Genomic DNA, 27911 nt, shown 5'->3' with positions numbered 1-27911 from the left:
GCCGATAGCGTTATATCTTTTATGGTCCGAAAACACTATAGCAGCACTATAGCGCACTATTTAGAACCTTGTGAAAAATTCATGCAATGCTGAATTTTTCTTAAATATTATGAATGAAAAAAAATCGACCAAACTTAAATTAGTCAAATTTAAACCGCAGTTCTCTGTTAGTGTTTCAAATCGATCGGTCAAATTTAAAACACTGATCCATGATGCATGCATTTTGCTATTTTTTTAGTTTTTTATTTATTTATTTGTGTATGCATTCTATTGCCGCGTTCAAAATATCATGAAGTACATATATACAGATTTAAATATACAGTAGCATATGCAAATACAGATACATAATACTACGTGCGACACCGTCCATGCCAAAATCTATCTCAACTCAAATTTGAAATTTCGTTTCATGGACTTTAATTATTATATTATCATGGACTTTCTAGTTCCTTACAATACGCTCCATTGATATTGTTCCTAGATTGAATATTGTCATAACTCATGATTCTAAGCATTAGTTTGTTGATTTATATATCATAACTGTAAGAATTCACCGTGAATATTAACAATTAATTTTAAAACTCACATATATAAGTCTGTATATAATATTACATATGCAATTGCATATTATATTTGTAGGATACAGTAATCTTTCACATGTATAAACAAAATCACATTTTAAACCATTGCTTTCGTCAGTATTTCAAATCGGTCCAACTTTAAATGCTGACCGGGGATTCGTTTTGCTAGTTTCTGAGTTTTTCTCCATCTGCTTATTACTTGTACAATTTTATTTTTTTATATTCTAAAAAAAAGAAATCGATTGGTAACATAGCACCCAAGGGCCAAGGCCCCATTCGGCTTGGTTTTGACACCATACACGGAACTAAGATGCCTACGCGCGAAGCGTTGCTCCTGTAAGCCCAAATTGTTTTTTCTGATTGGGCTAATTGGGCCCAAATTGTCAGTTCTAAGTTCTAACTGTGAAGGAGAGGCTCCAGCCGAACCCCTCAATATCTCCTTTTATCAAGTTATGCGTGTACAAACTTGTTTTATTAATGGGAAAAAGGCAAAGTTAATAAAAAAAAAGTTCTACCAAAGCCTTCACTAGTCCAAGATTTTTCTTTTTTTTTTTAAGTGAAGGTTTTTTTTTTTTCGAACTTGCAACCTCCTATACAAAGAACATTGTCTTTGTTTGAGTTGCAATTATTTTAACTCGAGTCTCCAACATCTGTTTGGACTAGGTATAATAATTTACATTTTTTATTTTCTTATATTGCAAATATGTATCATATCTAAGATTAACTATACATGGAATACATATTCTCCTTATTATTATCATACAACAACTACAGTCAAGGCATACCCATGCACATTTCACATGATATTCATCACTTCCTACTTTGGGCAAACACATTCTTTGCATCCATTTTTGAGGCAGCAAGAAAAACATAGTGGCGAAATCGAATGGTGGTCATTCGGATTAGGACTTGGCCTATTTCCATCAATCTGGGAATATTTTTCTGATACCGTTTTTCCGGTCAAGAAATTGTGAGGTTCATCTTTTATTATTTTCCTCAGAGCTCCTGTGCAAGAGCTCATCACCAGAACCAACATTACGGAAATTATGACAACCTTCATTCTGTGTATAGCAAGATAATGTTAACTATTGGTACAAAGTACAAGCACATGCTTGAAAAGAAAAATAAGGATTTCATGAACTGCATGTTTATACCTTAGAAGAACTTCTGAAGGAATCAAGAGCTCGTCTTATTCTATTTCTCATGTCAGAAATGCAAACTACGCATCCTATTTATAATGAATTCGACAAATTGCACTAGCTATGATGTAGAGCATTGAAGAGAATCGCGTGCTTGGTTTTAATTTCTAATGAGTAGACAGAATATTCTTGCCTATTTATAGCTAGGTCCAAATTCATCATGGTACACTGTTGCAATATTGCAATCTAATGCAAAATTGCAATACACTTGTAAGGTTGATTGATATCCACTTATGAATCCACTGGTGAATCTGTAATTATCTTCAATTCACTGGCAACTCACTCAGTGCAACTTTAGTGCGCATATGCTTCGCACTTCAACATTGGCACAGATTAGTCCGAATTCTGTATTTGGCAGTCAAGTAGTAAAAATAAAATTACTCATTTTTTTCCTTAAAAGAATTTATGACGAGCTTATTCTTGAATTTATTACACATATTTCATTTACTCAGCAATTCGCAATTTAGATACAGTAAGCATAACCATTTTTCGTGGTATTGCGCTATGTAACATCGTCAGAAAAGTTATGGTTAAGTAAATTAAAATATAATAAACAGGAACTTTGTTGGTTCAGAATTAAAATATTCAGGAAAATCAAATCTACAAAGCTCTGCTTTTGAGTGCTCGGCCATGAATTTGAAAGGATATACTGAAAGCAAACACAGAATTAAAAGATTTTGTAGTCATATGTATATAATATATTAGTACAGTATAATGCATAGCTGGTAAATAAGAAGAGAGCCACGCTAGAGATCAAGTAGAGAAACCAGAAGTCATGGACCTAAATAAGTCCAGGTCACCCCTTGCCTTTATTATGCCTACTAATTTTTTCTTTTTCTGAAATGGGAGGTAGCACAATTGGTTAGGAAAAAAGTCCTAGGATTGTTGGTTACCAAAAGATCGAGAGTTCTATTCCACCTCAATGCTTTGCAGCTTTTGCGAAGGTTTTACAAAAAAAATCTTTTTCCAGAAATACCCTTCCTTTATTACTATATTTTCTGAACTATTCCAATAATTCGAGTGAAGCTATGCAGACTTGGAATAGAAAGGCTGCTATAAGAAGCAAGTGAAGTGCAATATGGTATCTCTAGCTGGATTAGCCAGTTTTAGAGATAGTCATTCTTTCTACTCAGTTGCAAAAGATCATCAGCATTTGTCAGAATAAGATGCACCACCAGTTATTTCCTGGGAAGCAAAAATTGCCAGAAGTGAACATTCCTTGACAAAACATCCATCAAGATAATCTGAAATAAAATGTTAAATATAATCCATATATGTAACTAGGCATAGTGCCATGGTAGTTACCAGCTCAGTGAAAGCAAATATGTGAATTTAGACCAGTATTCTACACAAGGGCGGATCTACATGGAGCGAAAGGGGTGACCCCCATTTATTTTCAAAATTTCTGAGCTTATAAATGATTTTCTATATAGTTTAGATGGTAAAGTTACGGTGAGTTGAAAACTTCGTAGATTTCATTGATTTAGGTCTGTCTACATATACACACAATCTTACACTTTAGTCCCTATAACTATTATATTCACATTTTTACCTAAATACCCTTATCTAACTATACAATATTCAACACTCCCCCTCAAGATGATGCATAGATATTGATCATGCTCATCTTGCCTATTACATTGGAGAAGTCCGTAACACTCAACCCTTTTGTGAAGATATCAGCGATTTGCTCCTTGGTTCGAACGAAAGGCATACATATAATGCTCTCGTCAAGTTTATCCTTGATAAAGTGTCGGTCAATCTCCACATGTTTAGTTCTATCATGTTGTACTGGGTTGTTTGCTATGTTTATAGCCGCCTTGTTGTCACAGTACAACATTATGGGTTTGTTCTCCAACAACCCCAACTCCGATAACAATCTTCGTAACCACAACCCTTCACTCACACCTTGGGCCATAGCTCTATACTCAGCCTCTGCAGTGGACCTTGCTACCACATTCTGTTTCTTGCTTCGCCAAGAAACCAGATTACCCCCAACAAATGAACAGTAGCCTGAAGTTGACTTCCTATCATCAAGACACCCTGCCCAGTCGGCATCTGTATATACTTCAATCCTAGTGTGCCCATTCTTACTGAATAGCACACCTTTTCCTGGACAACTCTTGAGATACCTCAGGATCTGATACACGGCCTCATGATGTGGAACTCTAGGGTCGTGCATATATCTACTCACTACGCTCACAGCGTATGCAATGTCGGGTCGAGTATGTGCCAAGTAGATTAGTCTGCCTACTAGGCGCTGATACTGTCCTCTATCTACTTGATCACATATTTCTCCCTTCAGCTTATTATTAGGGTCTATGGGTGTATTGACAGGTCGACACCCAAGCATCCCAGTGTCTCTCAGCAGATCTAGAACATACTTTTGCTGTGAGAGAACTACCCCTTTTGTTGAACGAGCAACCTCAATGCCTAGAAAGTAGCGCAATTCACCCAGGTCTTTCATCTCAAACTCTGTGGCTAAGCTGGCCTTAAGCCTCTTCATCTCAACAGGATCATTACCTGTTAATACTATATCATCCACATACACAACCAGAATGCAAATCTTCTCTCCTTTCCTTTGGATGAACATAGTGTGATCAGCACTGCTTTGCTGATAGCCTAGTTTCTTCATTGCCATATAAAACCTGTCAAACCAGGCTCGTGGTGACTGTTTCAACCCGTACAGGGAGCGCTTCAGACGACACACTTTACCCTTCAGTTGTTCATTGTCAAAACCAGGTGGGATCTCCATATATACCTCTTCCTTTAGGTCACCATGAAGAAATGCATTTTTAACATCCAGCTGACACAAATCCCACCCAAAGTTTACCGCACACGAGATGAGGGTTCTAACAGTATTCATTTTAGCCACTGGAGCAAAGGTCTCCTCATAATCCACACCATATGTCTGTGTGTAGCCCTTCGCCACCAATCTGGCCTTGAATCTGTCCACCTTTCCCTCTGGAGTATATTTTGTCGAGTATACCCACTTGCATCCTACAGTGTTCTTGTTGGACGGTCTAGGGACCATATCCCAGGTGTCATTCTTGACTAATGCTCTCATCTCCTCGAACATTGCCTTCTTCCACTTTGGGTCCTGCATTGCTTTCCTCCAATCACATGGAACAGAGTTAGAGTGTAAGGAGGTTACAAAGGCTTTGTAAGTCGGGGAAAGTGTCTCAAATGAGACATAGTGAGAGATAGGATGTGATGTTAAGGCATCTTCCCCTTTCTTTAAGACAGTTGACCGAGCTCCTTTGCGCAATGCAATAGGAAGATCGAGATCAGATAAAAGAGGAGTACCTGAGGGTAACTGTGAGTTACCTGAAGGTTGTGGTGTGGGCGAGCCGTCGACAGGAGCAAGTAATTGGTATTGACCTTGGACCGGAGGTTGCTCAACGTTCTCATGACGAGGTTTTCGAGTGTAAACCTTGTTGATCTGCCTATTAGGAGGTGGTAGGCTTTGGTTCATGCTTGAGTCCAGATCTGTCTCTGTTGGACTCAGGCCGATCGTAGTATCATCGGCTATACTGTTGTCAGATTCCTTACTCTCCCCCTCTCGACCAACTCGGTCTGAGGAATGGGTGACGACCACCTCAAGAAGATCATGAAATGGGACTGAAGATGTATTGGATTGTGCATCGGAGAGAGTAAAATAGGGTTCTGTTTCTCGAAATGTCACATCCATGCTTTCCAGCATCCTCTTTTTCACAGGGTCATAACATTTATACCCCTTTTTTCCACTGGAGTACCCAACAAACACACATTTGTGGGCCTTCGCATCAAGTTTACTAATACCTGGAGTTGTGTTATGAACAAAACACACACAACCAAACTTTTTGGGGGGTACCTTAAATGAGGTGGTCCCTGTGAGCATTTCAAGTGGTGTACTGAAGTCCACCGCTCTCAAAGGCATTCTGTTGATCAAATATGTAGCAGTCTGCGCTGCTTCTCCGCAAAGGTACCTCGAAACATTCATGGCAAAGAGAAGGCACCTTGTCACTTCCAAGATGTGCCTGTTCTTCCTTTCTGCAACACCATTTTGTTCAGGTGTATTCACACATGTAGTTTGATGTATAATACCATTACCTCGCAAGAAGTCTTGCATTGCCCTGTTGGTGTATTCTGTGCCATTATCTGAGCGTAACACCTTCACTTTCTTCTCAAATTGGGTTTCCACCATCTTGTGAAAAGTCTTGAAACACTCCAAAACTCCCTCTTTACTCTTCAACAGGTACAGCCAAGTCATTCGGCTATAACAATCAATAAAGGTGACAAACCACCTTGAACCAGATAGAGTAGTAACTCTCGAGGGCCCCCAAACATCAGAATAAACAATATCAAAGCAAGAAAAACTTCTATTACCAAAAGAGGGATACATTGTTCTGGTGTGCTTAGCAAACTCGCATGCATCACATACTAGTTTAGTCTTACTACACTTAGAGTACAACTTGGGATACAGCCTTCCAAGCACAGTAAAAGATATATGCCCTAAACGGCTATGTAACAAAACCATCTCCAACTCTGGAGTCTCTGCCAAACAGGCTCGTGGATCCAAAAACTCCCCTCCTTGCTTGAGTTGGTACAAGCCTTCACTCCTCTTGCCAATACCAATCACTTTTCCTGTCTTCAGCTCCTACAACACAACATGGGTAGGAGACAGAGAAACAACACAGTTAAGATCATCCACCAGTTGACTAACTGATAGGAGGTTATTGGTGAAGTTAGGAACATGAAAGACCGACGATAGCTGGAGGTCTGGAGTACATGTTACATCCCCAACTCCTGCTATCGAACAAAGTGAGCCATCGGCTGTTTGTACCTTTTCTCTCCCAGACATGGGCTTGTAGGTTTTGAACATTGTAGGGTCAGGGGTCATATGCTTAGATGCCCCAGAGTCTACGATCCAGGATCGATCAGGACCAGACTCGGCTATTAGGGCTTTTATAACAGTGCCAACAGGTCTAACTACAGTGGTAAGAAGAGAGGAGAGAGTGTAACCGTCAGCCCCAGATAGAGCAGCAGTAGATGGGGCATTGCTAGCTGGGGTAGTGGACAAGAACCGAGCTGCAAGCTGAGTCACCATATCATAAGTGCCTGAACCTGGTGTACTAGTGCTGTCAGCCATATGCGCCTTTTGGTATCCTCCACCACGTCCTGGTCCACGACTTCTACCTTGTCCTCTGCCACGGCCACCATCACGACCTCGACCTCTAGCTGGTCTTCCGTGTAAATCCCAGCAAGTCTCCCGAGTGTGATTCTTTCTATGACAGTGATCACAGACTTTATCACCCTGAGAGGATACTGTGTGTGGTAGGCTGAACATAGCCGAACCCTCCTGCACTGGCAAAGATACCATTGCCTTCCTCCTGCTTTCCTCTTGAACTGCTACTGCAAAGGCATCACGAAGAGCAGGTAGAGGATTCCTCTGCCAAAGACTCTGTCGGATCTGCTCGAACTCAGTGTTGAGGCCAGCAAGGAAGCGAAAGGTCCTTCTTTTCTCCAACTAGTTTGTGAAGGCTAGTGCATCTGCTGAGCATTTCATCGCCAAAGGATCAAAGAAATCCATTTGCTCCCACATATTGTTCAACTCTGAGAAATACTCAGTCACACTCATTTCTCCCTGTACCAGACTGTCTGACTTAGACTGGAGGTGATAGATCTGCCCATGATTACCCTTCTGAGAATACATCTCTGCTGCCCGATCCCACACTTGTTGAGCAGTGTTCAACATCATAAACTGATTTTGCAGTCTCACCTCCATCGAATTCACCAGCCACGACATAACTTGTCCATCGTCTGCCTCCCACTTTTGAAATTCAGTTTTTTCCTCTAACTTCTCATCTCCCACAGCTACAGGTTTCTCTGATGCACCGGTAACATACCCGGTTAGTCTCTGACCTTTCAAGTGCATAAGCATCTGCCTTGACCACAACAGATAGTTCTCAGCCCCATTCAATCTCACTGAGATGACTTGAGACGATTTAGAGAAGCTCCTGTCTTCTGCCATTTTTCTCCCTCTTTTTTTTAAAAATTTTTTTTTTTAATTAATTTTTTTTTTCTTTTTTTTTTTTTAAAACAACGATCAGTTTAACTACGAATCCAGTTTATAAAGGGGTCAAATAATGGATCGTCTACTTAAAAAAACAACAATCAGCGCTGTGAGAAGAGAAACACGGAGAGAGAGAGAGCAAGGTCGGAAGACACGGGTTTAGGGTTTAGACACACGGAGACGTCTCTGGCGCGAGATCGAGATCTGGCGGAGGCGGAGGCGGCGCGCGATCTGGCGGCAGCGTGCTGCGGACTTGCTCTGGGCGAACGCACGACAGAGGCGGACGGCGCGGATGGCTCGGACGGCTCACGCGACACACGCAGTGGAGACCCGCTCTGATACCATAAAGTTACGGTGAGTTGAAAACTTCGTAGATTTCATTGATTTAGGTCTGTCTACATATACACACAATCTTACACTTTAGTCCCTATAACTATTATATTCACATTTTTACCTAAATACCCTTATCTAACTATACAATATTCAACAGATGGGTATCATAAAATTGACCCCCATACTCAAGCATGAAAATTTTTATATGATTTATCCTCAATGTGTGTTTAACTCATCTTTCAAGGCTTGTTCCAGATTCTACAGTAATAAAAGAAACAAGTCACCCATAGAGATATATATATACACACTATGGCCAATGTTAAATTATCATCAAAGTTCAGAATCTAATAAAAAAAAACTCAGCACTTCATTCAGTGGGAAAAAAAGTTACGTTGCTAATGCCAATTCCTCGAGGACTAGCCGTGCTAAGCTAGATGAGGGAAAAACCAATTGCATCATTTGTTGGACAAAATACATATTTCTTTTGTGACATAATTTGTTATGTCATAGCAATATATATATAGAGGTGATCTTGCGCTCCAAGTTGCTTATCAGAAAAGAAATTACAGTTGGGCTGTGTAACTACAGCAACATCATCACTATATTAACTATTAGTGGTTAGTACCTAAGAGGCTCAGAACAATATTGATCAACATTCACCAATGCTCCTTATTTTGATCCAGCTCGGACACTCTTTTCCATTTGGTTTATCCAATCAATACATTTAAAGCAGAACTTGTTCATGCTCAAAGCTTTAATTAAGATGATGTCAAAGAACCAAAGATTAAAAAAATGCAGTTATCACTCAACATAAAAAATTGTAATTCTTCTTTGCCACTCAATATACAAGAACAAAACTTTCGGTTGGAAAAATCCTACGAGATAAGTGTATTTCTTGGTTTTTCTTTTTTTATGTAAGGATAGAGAGCTCAAAATTTCATTAATATGAAAATTCTATGATTGGTCATTCATACCTTTCTTATTCTAAAAAGAATGAATAAAAAAAACACATACCCCACTGTGTTTCATTTTTTCAGAAACAAATGATACGTCCAGACGTGTCCAATAACTGCTTTTCCTTCAGCCCAGATTTCCAAATACAAAACTATGGGCTGAGTGCGTCTGCACTACTCTCGGATTTTTTTTTTCCTGTGTTGTTCTGAAGTTCTCTGAAATCGTCTTAGTACTGAGTGCGTCCGCACTCTGGGTCAGTGTGTCCGCACTGAGCTTTGGAAAGCAGTTTTCTGAATTTGCAAATCTCAGAATCAGTCCATTAATAATTTGATCTTTACCTAAATTGTTCTACATATTTATGGACCACATCCTATTGAATACATAAATTGTCTAATATCTTAATTCCATATTATATCATTTTAATTGTGACAACCATATATGACAGTATAAAATTCATAATTATATTACATATATGCTCAACGTTGGATTACAATCCAACAATACATACATGTCATCTAACTAACAATAGAAGGGATGAGAGATGTACAACTGAGGACCGAATCATCGTTTCTTCTGTAGTAGGATCAAGCAAATGAAGGCAATGATCCGGAATAACAGGCCATAGAGAAAGAGCACCGTCAGACAAAGAGCCCAGTGGTTGATATTATATTTGTATTTAAACAGTATTGCGCATCTAGTTATCAGCCATACGCCAGAGTAACTGTCATCAATAAAGAGAAACGAAGATCAGTAGAGTTCAATATATAATGTAGAATAATTTTGGAAGAATTACAACATCTGTATGACTAGTAAAAGAAAGAAATATATGAAGACCTTTTTGCGTTTGCAATGACGAATCCTTCAAGAGCCCATTTTGGGTAGCATAAATCAGCTACCCATTTCGGAGTACTGCCTTGCGTTGGTAGCAAGGTTAACACAACAGGAAGCAGAGCAGACCACTGAAAAATATATCAGAATGGTTTTTTTTTTAAATCAAAAGAAATTAGATATAGAAGGAACACTTTGATAGATTTTTAATAAATTAATTTGTTGCAAGCATTATTATAAATTCATGGTCGCATAACTACTGGAACTGCATTTTTCCAAGTCAATAATTTTTTCATTTTCTGATAATTGATATTCACTGTTATCTTAAACTAAATTAAGTAAAAGAAAGAAGCATATTCATGGAAAGTATTATCTTACCAATTGCGCAGATGCTGGTTTGAAACATATAGCAAAGGTGTAACCGACACCAGTCACACAATACACAAGTGCAACCATAACTGCCAAGTTATCGAGAAAGGTCGATCTTGGATTGTTGAAGAAATAAAACATGGAAAGATACACCACAGGCTTTACAATAACGTTGAAATGATCAACTGTGTCCTTTGCTAAGAAATAGGCAAGAGAACTCATGCCAGATGCCCTCTCTCTACAGTACTGCAACTGGTCCTGTGAAAATGACTTCAATGCCGCAATCTTACAGAGAAGAGCTGTCAAAAGTAAAAGTTTGAGGGAAAAAAATTATGATAAGTCAAACTTTCTTATTTGCAAACTTGGGTTTGTGATAAAATTCAACTAAAAGTTCACTTAAATATTTCTTAGTGCTTATATAAAAGCATCAGAAATGGTCCTATTATAATATTCACTGTTTATGTCCAAAGAAGTATTCTATCATCTGATTATCCAGGTTTCTGATTCAAGTCCTTATAAAATGGGGTAAATAATTAACAAAGTCAAAAATTAGAACTTACATATAGCAATTATCGTGTAAACATATCCGGGTATGCCAAAATTCGCGTCTTTGAGTCTAGCAATTGCACCTAAGCATGTACCAGCCAGACACAGTATTAAGTAATCAATTCCTTGCCCTTGACCATCCCGTAGGCGTTGCTTCACAACTCTGGTATACAAACATAAACTTGTTGGTTCCTGTTATTATAATTTATAAATACAGTAAAGAAGATCTACAAAATGTACAAATATGAGCACTAATATGAATAAAATATTACCTTCCCAAATAGTATCTATACTGCTTCAGGACGCCAAGTGTTTTTCTATAAGTTAAATCATTTGATTTCTTGAAGAAACCCTTCTTATGTATTGTATCATCATTTCGAGAATATCTGGCATTAGCCCAGACTTCATCTGTAACAGACTCCCCAGATTCTGACCTCATAGAGCCCAGATCGCTGCTTCTACTGGAACCGCTCATTTCCTCCAGATCTCCTTGCATGTCTTTCGGTACGTCATACCCATTGTCCAAGATCCATTGGAGAGGAAGGTGTTTGATATCAATCTGTGCTTTTGACTTAACTATTCCTTCTAACACATCAATGAAATAATCAGGGGGGTTCATTCGATCTGGTACGTTTAATCCTAGCAAGGAGAAGTACCCTTCTACTTTCTCAATTGATCCATGGTATACTGTTAAACCTCCTTTAGCCAGAAATATGATGTCATCAAACATCCTGTACAAGGTATAGCTGCAGCGGAGATAAAAGAAATGGATGTTTTAGAATTACATCACTTGAAGAGAAAATTCAACAAGACCTTGATACTTTATTTGGTTTGTTGTTTCTCATACTACTAAAATTATGTTTTTGTATCCTGCTTGATTTTGATAATAGAAATGACCTTTTTAATATATTTTATTTCCATTCTCCAATAATATTAGAAATGGATGTTTTACAACAAAGAATTTCCCCCATCTACTTTTCGAACCCATAACTTCTCACATAGAGACCATATGTCTTTATCACTAGATCAAAGGCTAACCCTATCTAAATATTTATATTTATATTTATCTCATCTTCTTGGATTCAAATTAAGGGTTTACATGAGGATCAGGACAGAACTAAGTTCTAATCTTATTTACAATAATTCTTATTATTAATCGGTGTTGCCATTAATTTCCATCGAAATAAATTTGACTACGAACCTGGGCTGATGGATGACTGCAGCAATGTTCACGCCTTCAAGAGCTTCACGCCGGAGAGCATGCAAGAGCAACTGAGATGAAGAACTGTCCAAACCAGATGTTGGTTCGTCAAGTATTAAAAGAGATGGCTCCATCACCATCTCCAGCCCAACATTGACCCGCTTCCTCTGGCCACCTGATATCCCGCGTTTTTCAACTGTACCCACTAGGGAACTTCTGATGCCTTGGAGGCCCAAGGATTCAATTACTCTTTCGACCACCAGGATTTTGTTCTCCTCCGACATGCTTGCTGACAACCTACAAATGCAATAAACTAGTTAACTTAGATACTTGCATACTAACAGTACCAGACTTTTAAACATTTCTTTGTATTTTATTTTGGTGTACCTGCATCTTGCACTGAACCAAATATTCTCTTCGACTGTTAAGTCGCCGTGAACAATATCATCTTGAGGCACAAAACCAATAATCTTCTTGTAAGAACGTATATTCCTGACTTTGCCATTGACCAATACTGAACCCGAGACCTTGCAACCAGCAACAACCCTTCCTGCCACTGCATTCAAAAATGTTGTTTTTCCTGCACCAGATGGGCCCATGACAGCTGTGACCTTACCGGGGATAAGTTTACCCGTTATAGAACTTAAAAGTTTTTTCTTCCCTAAAGTTAGAGTCAAATCTTTGAACTCAACTTCAAGCAAAGGCCGTTTCATCACTTTTTCTTTAATTGCCTGTAAAAATACCTCAGAAAAAGTGGTGTTCTTGTTTTGTTGCTGGATGGCCTTTTCTTTTTCTATTTCAATGTATGCATTATGGAAAATTTGGGTACGAGTTTGCCGGTGGTGCTTCTTTTTTGGTGTTTCCTCATCTCCTTTGTTCTCATTATTACTGATATTATTTTCAACATCAATTAGGATTTCATCATTATCATATATATTGGTGAAATGTTCCTTCTTAGTCGTTGAGGCAGATGCATCTGACAATTCAATCGTATTGCTGAGAAGCGTTGCTGGCTCCTCCTTGGGTTCATCATATCCTATGGAGACTTTCCTGCAAGAGATGGTGCGGGAAAGCTGAGTTGAGAGCTGAGCAATATTTCTAGCAACCTCTCTTGCAGTTTTCCACCTCTGATGAGCCTGAACAGTTTCTTTTGCTCTTTCAGCAGCTGTTTCTCTTGACTTGGCTTGTCTCCTTTCACGTATTTTCAGAAAAATTCCAGAGAATTTATAGAAAATTAGGAGCAGTACAGTCATCGCAACCTGTAATGAAAAGTACATGTAAAGAAAATCAATGAGGGAATTGAGAATAATACATATATGTGTTGGGATAAACTCAGCAATACTGCACTGCTTTGTGCCAGTATGCAAAGGATTGAAGAGAGAAGAATATTTTTCTGAATAGAAACAACGCTTTATTTCCTTTCTCTCTTACTCAATTACATAAAGTTCTGCGATATTTAAAGCAATACAATGTTCCTAAAATAACACCCACAACTTCCCTAAATTAAGCACCCACTACACAACATGCTAAAAATAACTAACCACTATGTCTACTAGTTCTAAAATAACTATGCTGAAAATAACCAATGCCTAAAATAACTCATGCAGTTTTTATGCGTCTAAAAACTGCTTCTAACTAAACTAAACATATGCAGAGATTATCTAAATATAATTTTGAATTAACTTTCAACACTCCCCCTTAATTCAAAATTGATTATGCCAAAAACTGCTTTGAATTCTTCAAACATTCCTCTTGCCAATGCCTTAATCAGAATTTCAGCCTTATGTTCTTCTGAACTTGCACTCTTGATCTCCATTGTTCTCACTTCTAATATTTCTTCTTGCAATGCTTGATGCTAGTTTTTCATTTTCTGCCATTTCTTCAAAGATTGCGGATCTTTGCCTTCCACCTGCTTTATACACCATGAAAAGCATGGGTTGCTCTTTTTTTTCTTCTTCACAGCATGCTTGCTGTTCTTCCCTTTGTTTTCTGAAACAATCAGCTTGCATACAGCCATATCTGTTCTGCTGGAAGCACTAGACATCTTTTTGTCGTGCTGAAACTCAAAACCGCCAAATATACAAAGGCCACGTCCACCTCTGCCTTGAGAGGACTCACCCTTTCTGTAGAACGTCTTTTCATGGCCTTTCTTCTTTGATATGAACTTTGCTTCATGGGTCTGCAGTGATCCCATCAGTTCATCAAAGGAATAGGTTGAAAGATCGTTTGATTCTTCAATTATTACCACCATGTGATCAAATTTTGTGCTACACTTCTCAGCACCTTTTCCACAATGGTTTGCTCTAAGATGTTGTCTCAATATGCTTGAATATGGATGACAACGATCATAACTCTTCACCAGAAAAATCTGCATTGATTCTTCTATTTTCATATGCAACAAATCTCCGTGTAGGATTTGCCGTTTGATTACCACAACTTGAGAACTTCCCTGAAGTGCCGTCTTCAAGGTTGTGAATGCTTCTTTAGCAATTGTTGCTGCTGCAATTCTTCAAGGTTGCGCACCAATTGACTCTACCATCGATTGCAACTTGACTCTGCATTCAATTGCTTTCCCACCGAACCTTCGGCTCTGATACCATTTTGTTGGGATAAACTCAGCAATACTGCACTGCTTTGTGCCAGTATGCAAAGGATTGAAGAGAGAAGAATATTTTTCTGAATAGAAACAACGCTTTATTTCCTTTCTTTCTTACTCAATTACATAAAGTTCTGCGATATTTAAAGCAATACAATGTTCCTAAAATAACACCCACAACTTCCCTAAATTAAGCACCCACTACACAACATGCTAAAAATAACTAACCACTATGTCTACTAGTTCTAAAATAACTATGCTGAAAATAACCAATGCCTAAAATAACTCATGCAGTTTTTATGCGTCTAAAAACTGCTTCTAACTAAACTAAACATATGCAGAGATTATCTAAATATAATTTTGAATTAACTTTCAACAATATGTGCTACGTGATTACAGTAACATATCAACATAATTCGGCTTAGTGTTTGAGCTGGAAGTATGAAATATTAAAAAAGAAACAATTATCACCCAGGAAATATACATTGAATGATGACATACCATCAAAAAGACACCAGCTAGGAAAATGTTATCTTTCTCTGAGTTTGGATGGCATGACCTTTTGAAAAGGCATTCTGCAAGGTTTTTCTGGATTAGAACAATTTGCTCTTATATGGGTCGCTTAGTTCTTCTAAAAAATATGATCTGCAATTGTTTCTATTACTCAAATTACATAAAACAACTTACTGCTTGGAGAAATTGACCCCAACCTGCAGAAATACCTGAAAAATAAGCAAGAAAAACAAACTTATTAATTTACAAAAATGAGAAACAATGTAACAAAGGGCTAACGCAATCTATATTACTAGAAGTTCTTAAATAAAATCAAATTTGAAAACATATATATGGGGAAAGAAAAGTACCCATCAGTACAGTTCAATTTCTCAATGGTACTTGGGCAATAGGAACCAGGTGGACAGAAAAACGATTCTGTGGTGCCAACATCTGCCCACAAGTTAGCAGCCCCACATGACCTGCTGCCATTTCCCATTGGCACCTTGTAACCATATCTGCAAGTTATTTTATTGCAAGATAAATTATTAGTTATTAATACAGGTGGAAGAAGAAATGTTTCTAAATTGAGAAAAGTTTAAGTTGTCTTACGGGTCACAGACACCTGTTGTCGCATTTAAATCTGCAACAGGACAATATGCACCTAATGGACAAGCTGAAAGCCACAAAAATAATGTAAAATTAATCATATATTCAACAATTTAACAGTAATAAGAGAACATAAATTATAAGTGGCACATAGCAGCTTTTACTCTTAAATGAACATAACTTTGGTTATAAGATGAAATAAGTCTGGTAAGGCACTAAGGTTGGTACCATGCAAACTGGGTAAAAAGCCAGTCAATTCAGGTACTGGCATCAATTATTATCATTTTGAACATACTGGTACTGAACCTAATAAGTGTGTATCAATGCAAACAATCACAAACACAAAAAATTATTATAATCTATTTAATTACTTACGAATCATGCATGTTAGGCCACCAGGGCAGAAAAATCCCTCGCAACAGGGCTGGCAGTTGTCGGTTCGAGCAGGGATGACCTTGTCGTAGTCTGGATTATTTGCCACTGTCAGAATTTCCTCCGGCCTCACACTACACGCCCATCCTGGGTCACAGCCTGAAGGCCACAATGTCAGGTTGCAGTTCTTGTTTGGTTTTACAAATGTCGACATTTTCCCGCCATTAAATAAACTGAAGTAGGACTTGATCTCAGATTTTGTGCATATGCGCCCACCTAAATCTCCTGTTCATCCAATAATTTTATACTTGTCAACTTCACAATACATACTGAGGGAAGAGTAGATTTTTTTACTATTCAGACCAAGACTAAGGTAATAATTTTAATATTTTTGTAATTTTAGTTGAATTAACCTTTCCAAACTATTTTACATTTCCTTTCCTATTTGTTAATTACTAACTAAGAGTTTATATGATGGACATAAACTAAGCATGGACCCATAATAATAAACAAACATTTTAGGCATCTCTTAGCAATAAATACTCCACTTGGGAATTCATGATTAAACAAATCTATCTAATAAATAAATCATTCTTTATCAAGCATTTAAAACTAATTAATCAAAGTCAGACATCTTTGAAATGGTCAGATTTTAGGCCCTTACGACATATATAGAGAATATTTATTACATAAATGATTAAAAATTAGGATCATCTAACTGAACCGTGGAAACTGCACAATTATATGACAGTCAAATGTAACATATTGAGTACAACTGAAGCAACTCGCTCCACAAAAAGTACCAAAGAAGTTGTGACAGAAGAACCGGACTTGACAATTCTGCGGTCCACAAATATATCTACTCGTATTCGTATACTCTGGTGCTTTAAGCAAATACTAAAAAGGAAGAGATAAAAGAGAAGCGTGTACCATTAGTCTTAACGAGACAATCACTCACGAACTGCGAATCTGTAAAATGGAATGTTTCATTGAAATCCTTCTCTCTACAATACAAATAATTAATACATGAATAAATAAGGAAAAAGGATATACATACAAAGTATATAACCGAATCTCCCTTATGTGGTCTCGCAGAAACGACTGACAATTTATTTGTCACATGCTCATTCGCAACTGCTATTTGATCTTGGATTGCCAACTACAATGATTTCACTTTTGATTGTATTATTGTTTCAGATTTATGGTACATAAATGCTTGTATTCATCTTAAAGATACTCTTCTTGTATAATTAATTAGGACAGCAACACTTTGGAATATTTGATTATCTAGAAACAAAATCTGTTTTAATAACTCAACAATTCCATCTATTAAAACCATTGGTAGCTCTATTATTTCCCTTACTTCCTTCTGGTGAAAAACTTGGCAAGATGATACTTATTTTAAATTAACCTTAATTCTCCCAATGGATGTGTGTCACTTTTAAATCAAGTAGGCAGTCTTATAATCCTATCGGCGACCGATACATCAGAGGAGGGAGACAATACTTAGAATTCCGAGGAAGAGCCATGTCATGAACTAGAGGGGTCAGACCTCTCTGATTATCTCCAAGACAGGGCCAAGTATGATGCGATAGATGCTGCCTTTCTTGCTTCAGACCCTATTACTCAGTCCAGTTCTTCAAATGCTAGTACCTCAGCAGCCCCTTAGATCCTTCTATTATATTTGTGCTTAAAAACATTTTGTATTGTGTTCCCTTAGCAACTATGTGGTTATGGCTTGCTAGTTTAGATAGAGAAAAGTTGCTTCACAATTAGAGATCTGTTGTAAGAATTGAACTAGTGTTTGAGTTGTGTTTGTATGAACAAATTTGTTTCTAATGAAACAAGTGGTTTTACACATAGTAGGAATTATCGGTATCGGGATCGGGGTATCGGCCGGTATTAGCCGATTCAGATCGGAAAATCGGACTTTTTGGCCATAAGCTTGTTTTACAGTTAAAAATAGGAAAAAATGATAAAAAATTAATTTGTCAATAATTTATGTTTAGATAAATGATTACAATCAAATAATCCACTAATACAATACAATACAAGCATTAAAACTATAAACACACTCTTTCACTGCCAGAAACTATGTCGTGCTGACTGGATCACTTCATCGTCGTTTGTATTATGATAAAAATAGGGATATTGTTGTCCGGAACAAAAAAAAAAGACATTGTAGAACCAAACGAAAGATTATTAACATCTTTAATCACGGGTTCATATTTCTCTATTTCAGCATAGTTGATACTTGATACTCTATTTAATCAATGAATGTGATAATTTTTCAGCATGTGCATAGTTTATACTCTATTTAATCAATCACGGGTTCAAGTTTTCAGACGACTAATGACCAGAATCGGATCAAAATAGCAGAAATTTGACGAAAAATAGAAAATCCGTGAGTATCGGATCGGTGTCGGCCGATACCGATAATTCCTATTATGGTTTGAGATGAGCTATGGTGAGCTATAGAGTAAAAGGGGTTTTTTACTCCATGGAAAAAAAATTTCATTTTGAAAATTCAAACAACCAATCCGAACTGTTCATCTTGTTCTCCATATTGAAATGTGCTTGGAGACCAAATTTTACATTTTTTTGAATTTTTTTTACTATTTATTAAGCCACTTTGAAAATCACCGATCCGGTGGTTCAGAAATTTTTACTGTTCATCCGGATTTTCAGATTTTTCAAAGTGGCTTAATAGATAGTAAAAAAATTCCAAAAAATGTAAAAATTAGTTTCCAAGCATATTTTATTATGGAGATCACATCTAACTGTTTGGATCGACGATTTGGACTTTCAAAATGAAAAAATGGAGTAGAGTACAAACGCGTTTTACTCCGCGTCTCACCGTAGCACATCTCTTATGGTTTTACACCACTTTTATCAAAAAAAAAAATGTATATAACCGAATCAAGTAAAAGAAAAAATAAGCAAAATTGAAACATTCAAAACGTACCCATTGCCAAAATGAAGAAAAAGAAATATATATCAAAGGAGGCATGTCTTACGGGTCAGCAACGCAGAAACTGAACTTGTCAGCAAGAGTTTTCGTTATCGAGTCAGTAAGTTTCGTGAGCTGGTTTTCAATTTTCTGAAAATCATCATTGGCCATTGGTGGTACACTGATAGATGGTGGTACGCCGACAGGTGGTGCTGGAGGTATCGTCTGAGAGATACCTCCAGGGAGCTTCCTGAAGAGAAATAGAAAGAGGATAATAAAGATGATATTCTGGGGCCATCTCAACTGCATACTGGTTTGTGAGCAGATTTCAGGAGATGTATTGAATTAGAAAAAGATTTGTTAGAGAGGAGCAGAGGTAATCTTGTTTTGTTGTGAGGAGGGAAGAAGAAAGGATAGTTTGAAACAAGGAGGAGAGAAATTTTGTGATTTGTGACTGGTTTAAATATGGGTGTAAACAGTCAGATACTGAACGGATAGTGGTCTTATCATATCCGTATCCATTATAATTTTTCAGATACGGATACGGATAGTCTCAGATATTAAACGTTACGGATACGGATATTTTTCATAATTAGCTTGTTGGTTATAAAATATTTATTATATTATTAAAATATTAGTCATTAATTATGTCATAGTGTTATATTGTTTATCAAAATATATATCTATATGCAATTTAATAAAATATTGGTACAATATGCAACTTAATAAATCAATTAAGAACATATAGCACATTTGTTGTGGTTTAAAAGTGTAAACGGCCGGATACATATAGTTAAAAGTTTTATCGTATCCTTATCCGTTTATAATTTTTCGGATACTGATACGGATACGGATACAAATCGGATAATTTAATTTATGTAATTTTTCGGATTCGGATCCAAATGAAATCGGATAATATCCGATCCGTTTACACCCTAGGTTTAAATAATTGAGAGGTATGGGTCCCATGGTGCGTATTTTCATTCTTGACTTTGTCACATCTCACATGGATAAATTATGCAATGAAAGGAATACTGATAAGAAAAATAAATCTTGGACTTACATAAATTTATCCAAGTTGAAAAGTAGATTGGAGAAGTGGTAAATATAATAGTCGATTGTTTACTCTGTTTTATATTTGGTTTTGAATGTTAACATAGTTATAGTATAATCTAATAAACTAATCTTAAAATATTCCAACGAACTCTTTATAAAATTATGAAACAAGGAAAAATGTGACACTACGAATAAGTCTGTACGACTATCTTTCTTGAAGACAAGATCAAGTACAGGAATCACAAAAGATCTAAATTCCAGTGGCAAAGGCAAATATCTTTTTTCTTTTTATTTTTTTGAAGGTTGGAATTAAGCAAAAATCTCCAACAATTTGATTTATAAGAAAAGTTTTACAGTCCTACAAAACATATATAGATCTATACACATGTAAGGAAATTAAGCACTAGCTATTTACATCTCTATCCTAGTTCTCTCCATATCCTTCGTCCCGGTGGTCATTAATTTCTTACTTAAATGCTAACCAATTGTGTAGATACAGTGATCTCAGTGATCTAGTCTAGCATTCCACCAGATCTAAGTGATCGAGTCCGAGATGATTAATTGTTATGTTCATTTGTAGCATAAAGCCTCTCCAGAATCTCTTTGCAAAAGGGCATTCCCACAAAATGTGATATCTGATTTCTAGCAATGTTTGGTTCCATGGTTTACAACCTGATCATATATATATATATCGTGCACCCTCTCCTTTCCAAAAACCTCTTGCATAAGGATTTTATCCTGTACGGCTAACCAATTAAAGGAAGATTTTTACCTTGCGCGGTGTTTTAATTTTCCATGTCTTGGTATTTACTGAATACCTCTCCCTACTGTCATGCATCATCTTGTATGCCGATGAACATGAGAAAATTCTGGAACAATACCATCTCTATATAATTTGACCTGTCTGGTGAAATTTTTGTAGAGCATGTATAGAAGGGCACCAGATTTGCTAGGTCTTTGAGAAAAAGGCAAATATCTTAAAAATTAGTTTTTGATCGTGACAAAGATATCTCTATAGGAGGTTATAGATTCAAAATATGAATGGAAAAATGGCTTGTAAATATTAAATAGTTGGTAGTTTGACTTCTAACTTTTACTCAAAATAAAAAATTAGTAAAATTAAAAAAATAAAAGTAACGTTTTGGTAATTAATGCATATTACAGATTGAGCAGATGACAGTGCCGAATTTTTTATTAATAGAAATAAAATAAAATAAATATGGAAATTCGAGAGCACTGTTGATTATTTTCGAAAAATAGGTAGGATGGGTTGTGTTAACCCGTCCCACCGGACGGGTCTAATTAACCCGTCCCACCGGACGGGTCTAATTAACCCGTCCCGATTCCCTCCTTAATCATTTAACTTAATCAAATTCATTCGCACAAAAAAAGAAAGAAAAAAAAAAACCCGGACGGTACTACACAACCCGTCCCGGGTCAAAAAAAAAAAAAAAAAATTGTCGGACGGGTTAAGTAAGCCCGTCCCCTACCGATATTTCCCCTTCCCCTACGCTTGGTCGCTCGCTCTCTCCTTCAAATATTTCAGCTTTGAGCCGTCTAGGATCAAAAAAAAAAAATCCGGACGGGTTAAGTAACCCCGTCCAGAATTTCAAAGATTTTTCTACATTATATTATATTATATTATATTATATTATGATTTTATATATATTATATTTTTTTGTTTTTTATATTATATTATTATATTAATATACTTATATATATATATTATATTATGAATAGAACTAGTTTAGTTGTGCTTAAGTTCACCAAAGTGTTTGGTGAGCTTAAGTTCACCAAAGTGTTTGGTGAGCTTAACTCCAAAACTTATTAAATCGGTTTCAAATGATGAATCCAAACCGTTAGAACCTGCCTATCTTGCGAGTGATGCGTCTACATGTGAAAATTTTAAACATTTGAATTAATTTAGTATAAAGTCAATCGGTCAAGATTAAAAGATTAATAAATTAATTTTAGTGCATTTATTTTTTAAACATTTTTTTACCGCTTGACTTTATACTAAATTAATTCGAACGTTTAAAATTTTCACATGTCGATGCATCACTCGCAAGATAGGCAGGTTCTAACGGTTTGGATTCGTCATTTGAAACCGATTTAATAAGTTTTGGAGTTAAGCTCACCAAACACTTTGGTGAACTTAAGCACAACTAAACTAGTTCTATTCATAATATAATATATATATATATATATATATGGCTGTGGCTAATTTGCTGCCGGCAGCATTTCTGCCGGCGGTGCTGCCACTGTTTTTTCTATTTTTTGATGTTCAAACGACAAATCTAAACCGTTAGATGTTTAATCTATATTATAATCTACTTGGATACCAAATTTTACATTTTTTGGAATTTTTTTACTATATATTAAGCTGGTTTGAAAACCGCTGATTTCAATGCTGCAGAAATTTACTGAAATCAGCGGTTTTCAAACCAGCTTAATATATAGTAAACAAATTCCAAAAAATGTAAAATTTGGTCTTCAGGTAGATTATAATATAGATTAAACATCTAACGGTTTGGATTTGTTGTTTGGACATCACACGGCTAAATATAGCCCCGGCAGCACCTCTGCCGAAATGCTGCCAGCAGCAATTTAGACAGACCCTATATATATATATATATATATATATATATATATATAGAGTATGGCTAATTTGCTACCAGCAGCATTTCAGCAAAGTGCTGCCAACTCTGTAAGCCGTTGGATCTGAATTTAGATTCGTGCCTTGATGAGGCGCTGATTTGAATAGAAGGAACAAAAAAAAGGGCCTCCGTTTCAATTAACTCGTCCGTCTCTCTCTCTCTCTCTCCCCGCTCAATCTGTCTCAAGAAAACGCGAAATCGATGCTCTATCTCCGCTCAATCTCTCTCTCCGCTCTCTATCCCTCTCTCGTTTGCGCTTTCTCTCTCTCGTTCGAACTGCTGTGCCTCGCTCAATCTCTCAATCTCTTCTCAGCCTTACGAGAGATCACCACTGTGCCTCGCCTCCCCATAGTGGTCCTCCTGTCTGGCCGCCTCTTCCTGGTTAGCGTTACTCCAGGTCAGCCTAACTCGAGGTTGCTCCGACGACTTATCTACTCCTCCGCTCTTCCCCTTTTCAGGTTCACTTCTTCTTCTTAAATTAGCTTATGCACTTAATAGTTAATACTTGCTTGGTCTGGAATAGGTTATCTTAGGTGCCTTCTTTCGAACTTTTTGGTCTTATTGAACCCCGATTTGTTGTGGTGTTTGGTTGAGACCTAAACCATGGAGTAAGGGGGTTTAAAATTCAGTTATTCCACCAAACGTGGATGAATTAGGCTTAAGAGTTAGTCTCCCTATAGCCCCACTGTCAGTGGCTATTCATTTTAAACAATGTTGTGCTGGAATAGTGCCCCAATTATGAGAAGAGAAGAAGGTTCAATATGAAAAGACACAAAATTACAGGTAACAATGGTTTGTTGAAGATAATATGAGAATTAAAATGTCTAATTAGAGTGTTTAAGGTTTGCAAATTGGATCGGTACCAACCGTGGTCAGTACTTATAGTTGAGAGGTGTTAGTTTGCATCTGATAATGTGGTTCTTTGTTGTAGTGTAGGAGGAGGCTCAACTGCTCAAGGAACAAAATTCCGATCGATGAAGATGATTATGCTACAAAAATTCAATTGTGAGTAATTGTTATTTTTGTTGTTGATGTAAGAAATATTGGTAAGGCGCTAAGGAACTCCCCATAGAGAGATAGCAAAATACTTTCATCTTCCACTGACGGAAGCCGCTAAGGAACTCCAAATTTGTACTAGTTCTCTCAAAGCTATCTGTCGCAGGTATCGCATTGCTAGGTGGCCTCAAAGAAAGATTTTTTCTCTTTATTATTTCCATATTTTCTTTTGAGAAAAAGATCAAAAGAAACGCTGGGGTTTGCCTTTGCCATTTAAAAGGGTAAATTGTTGACTTAGCATTTGTACCTTGTTATACTAGTTAATTAAATTTTTAGTATCAACTTGACTAGTACAATAAAACCAAACTTCTCTTTTTGTAGCAACACATTTTAAAAAAATTGTCTCAATGTTTGCACATATTCATGCAGATTAAAGCAATAGATAATAGGATTTTGAGCTTGAAAAAGGAGTTGAAGTCTCATGCTGGAGTAAGCAATAGTTCTAAGCGAATCGAAGTCAAGATCAGGTTGCTCAAGAAGACCAGAACAGCCATATGGTCAGCAAAGGGGCTTAGCATCGTTGGGTAATTAATTGCTTCCTTAGAGTAGAAACTAGAAAGTAGAAAGTAGAAAGTTGCTTTGCTCATTTTTCTTATTCCCAGTCGTATATGTAGTAGGATGAAAATGGGTGTGCACTCAAATTATTCATATTTTACTACTATTGTATTTTTGTTATGCCTACACCTTGCATTGTATAGGATTAGTTAGAAGAAACTGAGAGTTGTAAACCAGGAACCCGTGTCTATGTAGAGACTCACATGTATCTGTATCGATTACAATGAAATAGAAATTACAATTCATTCTCACAAATCTCTCTTGTATCTCTTATCCTCTCTCTTACAGCATGTCATGTGGAGATTAGTCCCAAGTTGGTGTCATTCTAAAAGAAACAACAAGCAATATGCCATGTGCATGCAAGAATTTTTATTTTATATTATCATTTTCCTTGTGGATTTCTATTTCTCAAGATGTAAATCACAAGCAATCGATATAAATCACAGTTTGAAACAATCGCATAACACAATCTTTCTATGACAAAGCTATATTATAGCGAAAAAAGATGTAAATCACAAGCAATCAGATATAAATGACAGTTTCAAACAATCCCATAACACTATCTTTCTATGACAAAAGCTATATTATAGATGCAGCCATTAACAAAACAAATCAAAATTTTACAACATTCCATACTCAAAAACCTAGTTCATATTGCCACTTAAAAATGAAAGTTACAACCCTAGTTCATATTGCCAAAACTAGTACATAGATTCAAACATGTCGTCTTCACTTTCAAATTCAATGCCCTCTTTGTCACCATGTACTATAGAAACTCATGCTCAACCTTTGTTTCTCAAATTTCATCGCTGATTCTCTATATTTCATTGCTGATGCTCGACCTTTGGAGATGAAAATCATTCTCTCGCCCATGAAAATCATTCCTCATGTACAATTGATAATCACTGTCAATATGTCAATAAATGATGTATGCTTATTTTGATTAAAAAAAAATACCTGCATGATTTCAAGAGCTGCTATATAAGCATGAATACAATGTGAATATCCCCATCCTTTAAAATCCCCTATGCAAATGAACTTCTCATGACTACTTGGCATACTGTAATTTTGTTGCAATTAGATGAAGGAAGGTCTTAGTTTTAGAAGAAATGCCAGAGCAATAATTGACTATATAAAAAAGTTTCAACTTAATTTAGTAATTTTTTTAGAGAATAAAAGGACGAATTGTAGAGTGTCCTTGCTTTCTTGAGACATCATGATAAAGCCCGAAACTTTCTAAATGCAAGAAAAACATACCCACTAAGGGAGCAGATTTGGTTTGAAGGATTAACGAACCAACAGTTATCAGCAAGACATACCAGCACTTTTATATGGGTTTTCACTTTCTTGAGTTCAGAATCAGTATATTACCAGCAATACTCTCACATTTCTCCTAATTAAAAAATGGATATCCATATCAACAACGTGACCTAAACCACAAGCAATTAACACAAATCATGACCATACTGACAACAACAATTACATTAGGGGATCCGGACTCCAAATCATGACCATACTGACAACTATTTTTACATCTAAACACCATTTGGCTGCAAGAACGGATTAACCATTTCATCAGTGCCATCTGTTGGCAATACCAGCATTACCATTGTACCCCTACAAACCTTGAGCAACAAATTCCAAGCTCAATTAAAACCCAAAATATATTGACATATATTTTCTTCATACCTCAAATAGGCGACAGGACCCAATATTTCTTACATCAACAACAAAAATAACAATTACTCACAACTGAATTTTTGTAGCATAATCATCTTCATCGATTGGAATTTTGTTGCTCGAGCAGTTGAGCCTCCTCCTACACTACAAGAAAGAACCACATTATCAGATGCAAACTAACACCTCTCAACTATAAGTACTGACCACGGTTGGTACCGATCCAATTTGCAAACCTTAAACACTCTAATTAGACATTTTAATTCTCATATTATCTTCAACAAACCATTGTTACCTGTAATTTTGTGTCTTTTCATATTGAACCTTCTTCTCTTCTCATAATTGGGGCACTATTCCAGCACAACATTGTTTAAAATGAATAGCCACTGACAGTGGGGCTATAGGGAGACTAACTCTTAAGCCTAATTCATCCACGTTTGGTGGAATAACTGAATTTTAAACCCCCTTACTCCATGGTTTAGGTCTCAACCAAACACCACAACAAATCGGGGTTCAATAAGACCAAAAAGTTCGAAAGAAGGCACCTAAGATAACCTATTCCAGACCAAGCAAGTCTTAACTATTAAGTGCATAAGCTAATTTAAGAAGAAGAAGTGAACCTGAAAAGGGGAAGAGCGGAGGAGTAGATAAGTCGTCGGAGCAACCTCGAGTTAGGCTGACCTGGAGTAACGCTAACCAGGAAGAGGCGGCCAGACAGGAGGACCACTATGGGGAGGCGAGGCACAGCGGTGATCTCTCGTAAGGCTGAGAAGAGATTGAGAGATTGAGCGAGGCACAGCAGTTCGAACGAGAGAGGGATAGAGAGAGAGAGAGCGCAAACGAGAGAGGGATAGAGAGCGGAGAGAGAGATTGAGCAGAGATAGAGCACCGATTTCGTGTTTTCTTCAAACGAGAGATTGAGCGGAGAAGAGAGACAGATTGAGCGGGGAGAGAGAGAGAGAGACGGATGGGTTAATTGAAACGGAGCCCTTTTTTTTTGGAGAAATTTAGATATATACCCATCATAACTTCATTAATTAGATATTTCCCCATCAACACTTCAAAATTAGTTATTTGCCCATCTAAACTTATCTATTTTGGATATATCCCCATTGAATGTTATAATTAATAAAAAAAACTAATTAATATTATTAAAAAACTAATATGACATTTTTGCCCTTCTCTTCAAATCTGATATGACGTTTCCCTTAATATTGGTACGCCTGATGACTCTAGTTGAAGAAAAGAGAAATATAATCCTTCTCAGCTCAACTAGTATTTCAAGATAGAGAAAATCATAATAACAAGTGTTGTAGCTCTTCTAAATACGCTACAATTACACACGCCCTTGCATTACATTTGCTGTTTTTTTAGAATACTTTATTTCATGCACTATTAATAAATCATTCTTTTCCTTCATTCTCTTCTCTCTCTCTGTTACTCGACAAAAGTTTTAGACTAAACAATGTCAGGTACAAGACCTGACGAAGCTCAGAAATACAAGAACTAAACAAACAATTCAACAATTTGAGTTAATTTCAAGAAAAACTGAAAACTGGTACAATGGCGTAAGAGTTGATTTGAGAGGTAAAAGCACACAAAGTCTTATTCAATAGCATAATCTCAATCCATACAACGTTTTGTCTTATATAGGCGATTCTAACGTAACATGAATGACTTAAAATCGTTTACTAGGTCTTCCTATTCAATGACGATACGACACCTCAGCGCCAACTCAGTGAAATAAAACTGAGATATCCGTTATTGATTCTTCAGCGTTTTCCTCACTGCTCTCGAGTTTTACCTGTTGCGCTCTCTCCATTAC

At 36.7% G+C, this 27911-nt stretch overlaps 1 protein-coding gene and 2 long non-coding RNA genes across 3 annotated transcripts; all 3 read right to left on the bottom strand.

Annotated features, from left to right (window-relative positions):
• Positions 1–1190: 1190 nt before the first annotated feature.
• LOC144562264 (uncharacterized) lies at positions 1191–1849 on the bottom strand. Its single transcript, XR_013514030.1, has 2 exons — positions 1736–1849; positions 1191–1642 (listed from the first exon to the last, which is right to left on the bottom strand). It is a non-coding gene; the product is annotated as an uncharacterized LOC144562264 (long non-coding RNA).
• A 7777-nt stretch (positions 1850–9626) lies between these two features.
• On the bottom strand, positions 9627–19409 carry LOC144561780 (ABC transporter G family member 25-like). The gene is made up of 14 exons (XM_078310874.1): positions 19153–19409; positions 17066–17139; positions 16139–16420; positions 15767–15830; positions 15526–15672; positions 15350–15384; positions 15164–15237; positions 12454–13325; positions 12067–12363; positions 11138–11611; positions 10880–11028; positions 10329–10618; positions 9957–10081; positions 9627–9843 (listed from the first exon to the last, which is right to left on the bottom strand). The coding sequence occupies exons 1-14, from the start codon at positions 19392–19394 to the stop codon at positions 9684–9686; spliced, it is 3285 nt and encodes a 1094-aa protein (XP_078167000.1). The 5' UTR covers positions 19395–19409; the 3' UTR covers positions 9627–9683.
• Positions 19410–24921: 5512 nt separating this feature from the next.
• On the bottom strand, positions 24922–27048 carry LOC144562250 (uncharacterized). The gene is made up of 3 exons (XR_013514025.1): positions 26707–27048; positions 26160–26233; positions 24922–25314 (listed from the first exon to the last, which is right to left on the bottom strand). It is a non-coding gene; the product is annotated as an uncharacterized LOC144562250 (long non-coding RNA).
• Positions 27049–27911: the final 863 nt, after the last annotated feature.

The sequence above is a fragment of the Carex rostrata genome, chromosome 11 (assembly GCF_964058835.1).
Source record: "Carex rostrata chromosome 11, lpCarRost1.2, whole genome shotgun sequence".
Taxonomy (NCBI): Eukaryota; Viridiplantae; Streptophyta; class Magnoliopsida; order Poales; family Cyperaceae; genus Carex; species Carex rostrata.
This window is presented reverse-complemented; position numbering and strand designations above follow the sequence as displayed.